The sequence below is a fragment of the Otolemur garnettii genome, unplaced genomic scaffold (genome assembly GCF_000181295.1).
Source record: "Otolemur garnettii isolate 467f Iridium unplaced genomic scaffold, OtoGar3 scaffold00201, whole genome shotgun sequence".
In the NCBI taxonomy this organism is placed as follows: domain Eukaryota; kingdom Metazoa; phylum Chordata; class Mammalia; order Primates; family Galagidae; genus Otolemur; species Otolemur garnettii.
The window spans coordinates 124,160-127,998 of record NW_003852596.1 but is presented as its reverse complement, the minus strand read 5'-3'; the positions used below and the strand labels follow the sequence as shown (position 1 = coordinate 127,998).

Genomic DNA, 3,839 nt, shown 5'->3' with positions numbered 1-3,839 from the left:
TATTAAATTACACACAATAAAATCCAAATGTCTTTCTTGCCAGCAATCTCATTACAAACTCACCATTTGCTGATGCTTCTGCCTGAGTGCCATCTGCTCTCCCCACTTCATTATACGGCTGAGGAAGGGTATGATGTACCACAGGAGGTGGCTCAGTATAGACTGGATAATTCTCTACAGTAAACTGCTCCTGCTGCATCTGTGGCCCACAGACCATGGAGTGCCAGTAGTTATGGTGATAGCACTTGAACAAGAAAGAGCAACAACAATAAAAAAAAAATCAAAAAGCTACTGTTACCTATTCTTAATGCAGTCCAGTTCCTCACTAAAACAAACAAACAAACAAACAAAAACCTTGGTCATGATTTTCAGGTGAAGTAGCAATGACTTTTTACCTAAGAGACATTTAGAGAGTCTGTTCTCTTTAAGTTTAAAATCTTTTGCTGAATTTGTATACTATATTTGGACCTAGGAATTCTTTTAGGAAAATGTTCTAAAAAATCAGAAATACAAAAGGACCTATATAGAAAGATGTTTTTACAGCATTTTTATTTTATTTTATTTTTTGAGACAGAGTCTCACTATGTCACCCTTGGTAGAATGCCATGGCATCACAGTTCACAGCAACCTCCAACTCTTGGGCTTAAGCTATTCTCTTGCCTTAGCCTCCCAAGTAGCTGAGACTATAGGCACCCACCACAATGTCCAGCTACTTTTGTTGTTGTTGATGTTGTCACTGTTGAGCAGGCCCAAACCAGGTCACCCGCCAGCCCCAGTGCATGTGGCCAGCACCCTAACCAGTGAGTTACAGGTGCTGAGACAACAGCATTATTTTTATTTTTTTGAGACAGAGCCTCAAGCTGTTGCCCTGGGTAAAGTGCCATAGCATCACAGCTCACAGCAACCTCCAACTCCTGGGCTCAAGTTAGTCTCCTACCTCCTCCTCCCAAGTAGCTGGGACTACAGGCGCCTACCACCTCACCTGGCTATTTTTTGTTGCAGTTACGGTTGTTTGGTGGGCCCTGGCTGGATTCGAACCCGCCAGCTCAGGTGTATGCGGCTGGTGCCTTAGCCACTTGAGCGACAGACGCGGAGTCAGCATTATTTTTAAAAAACAAAAAATCCTGAACAATATAACTATAGGGAACTGGGTGAATGAGTATGATGAAATACTATATAGGTAATAAAATCATTCCATCAAATGCATGAAGAAAAATTCTCACGTTGTTAAAAGACTATCATACAGCATGTATTATATTTTACCATGTAAAATATAAAGTTGTAAGGAAACATTGAAGTATATAGTGGTTGTACAGGTGATTTTTTTCTTCATACCTTAGTATTTTCCAAATATATGACAATGGATGTTATCATTTCTAATATAAAATATTTTAAAATATCAGACAGGAGGATTGCTTGAGCCCAGGAGTTGGAGACTGCAGTGAGCTACAATCATACAACTACACTCAAGCCTGGGTGAGAGTAAGACCCTATCTCTAAACAAGCATATATATAAAATCTATTCAGCATTTCCTGGTATTCCTATGAGATAAAAGGCAGAATATTTAAAATGCCTAAGTCTTATGAAACAAATTACAAAGTATCTACATGAGATTAAAATAAACTAACATAACTGAAGAGGCATAAGTAGTTTATCAATTCTTGAAACTGTACTTAAGAAAAACAGTCTCAAAGAACAAAATCCCACCACACTACTCAATTTATAGATGTGTACTATTTGGGAAGATGCTTTTCTGGCACTAACATGTATAAGGCCTGAGGGAAATCTGTCAGGGAATATGAACTAATATGAGCATTATCCAAGAGACCATATAGTTTATCATCCTCCAAATCTTAAAATGTATTATTTCTTTTCAATAAATATGCCATCATATCACATCACAAGTCAAGTATATTTCAGGGGGGAAATAATCCTTGAAAGAATAAAACAGCTTTCACCCCAAATCAGACACACCTTTTAGTGATATTAAAACATTTGTCACTACCTATGCTACCACAACTGAGGTGAGTGATGAAAACCAGTATTTAGCAAATTCTATAAACACATGAGTACTTTAAAAACAATATAGCTCTTTAAATGTCTTTGAATCAGTCTGATTACTTTTCACATAAAACGAAGAATCAGCCATAATATATCTATATCTATATCTATCTATCTATATATATATATTTTTTTTTTTCTTTTTTTTTTAAAGAGACAGAGTCTCACTTTATCGCCCTCAGTAGAGTGCCATGGCATAACGCGGCTCACAGAAACTCCTGACTTAGGCGTTTCTCTTGTCTCAGCCTCCCAAGTAGCTGGGACTACAGGCACCCACCACAACATCCAGCTATTTTTTTGCTGCAGTTTGGCCAGGGCCGGGTTTGAACCCGCCACCCTCAGTATATGAGGCCAGCATTCTACGCACTGAGCCACAGGCACCACCCCATAAAATATTGTAAGTAAGTAGAATAAATAATACATTTATTTTGAGACAGAAAAACTAAGTATTAAATATAAAGGCTAGGCTCAGTGCCCTTAGCTCTGTGATTAGGGTGCCAGCCATATATAACCTATTCAGCTCGCGGGTTTGAACCTGGCCCGGACCTGCTAAACAACAATAACAACTACAACAAAAAAATAGTTGAGTGTTGTGGTGGGCACCTGTAGTCCCACTATTTGGGAGGCTGAGACAAAAGAATCACTTAAGCCCAAGAGTTTGAGGTTGCTGTGAGCTGTGACGCCACAGCACTATACCAAGGGCGACATAATGAGACTCTGTCTCTAAATAAATAAATAAGAAGGCTAATCTAACATATGCTGAAATTGTGATTCTTAGAGCCCAGTACTTGCTCTCTTCAATTTAACAACTATTTTATAATAAGAGAAACTGAAGCACAGGAAGCTAAAGTAGAAAACTTACCTATAACATCTTCAGAGGTCTCTTGAGAACCCTTCATAGCATTCTTGGCTTTTGAGAGCCAATTGTCTGATCATCAAAACAGCTTATATTTTGAATGTAGAGCTAATTGAAGCAATTTTAACATGATTCTTACCTGTAATCCCAGATTGAAATAGTACTGCAAAACTTTTGTATCTAAAATTAAAAATTTTCAATTTAGTGACTAGATTGACATAAGCAATTAGAAAAATTATTTAATAGCTTTCTCTTTGAGCATTAATGTAGACATCAATGTAGTCTTCCCACAGTAACACTATCCTCAGCTCTACCTTATAGTAAATAACCATTTACCCATCAATGTGGGTAAGATCATTTTCTGATCCAAGGTTTATCAAACACTTTATTACTAGTCTTAATATTAAACAGATGTTACATGAATGCCACACAACTTATATTTGAGAATTATCCAGTAAAAACATTTTCTTGCTTATTTCAAGGAAAATTTTACCTAAATACAATTCTACTACATAAACAAACATTTTGGTCCTCAGTTACTTGTGCTGCTATATAGCATAAACTAATGCTTTACCAATTCTGAGATTAGTGATACCTGCAGAGACAAGTAATATAGTATGAAAAAATTTACCTTATTTTTATATTTACCATGACTAACAACATACTACCACTAGAACGCTAAAGAGCAGTAAGCAAGGTAATTCAAAATGAGTTATATCCTAATGTGATGAAATTTCTCCAGACATTACAGAATTCAAATATTTCTAAACGTTTTTACTGACTGACCTAGGATCCACATGTATTTTTACTTATAAAGTAACATAACCGGCTCGGCGCCTATAGCTCAACCGGCTAAGGCGCCAGCCACGTACACCTAAGGTGGTGGGTTCGAATCCCCAGCCCGGACCCGCCAAACAACAA

The 3,839-nt window shown here is 37.2% G+C and overlaps 1 protein-coding gene across 1 annotated transcript in view; it reads right to left on the bottom strand.

The window, feature by feature from the left end:
- The window catches only part of ALG13 (ALG13, UDP-N-acetylglucosaminyltransferase subunit), a 101,641-nt gene that overhangs the window by 5,223 nt on the left and 92,579 nt on the right, over window positions 1-3,839 (bottom strand). The window contains 2 exon segments of the mRNA XM_003801180.3: window positions 64-244; window positions 3,058-3,098. Coding sequence (XP_003801228.1) covers window positions 64-244; window positions 3,058-3,098 — 222 coding nt within the window.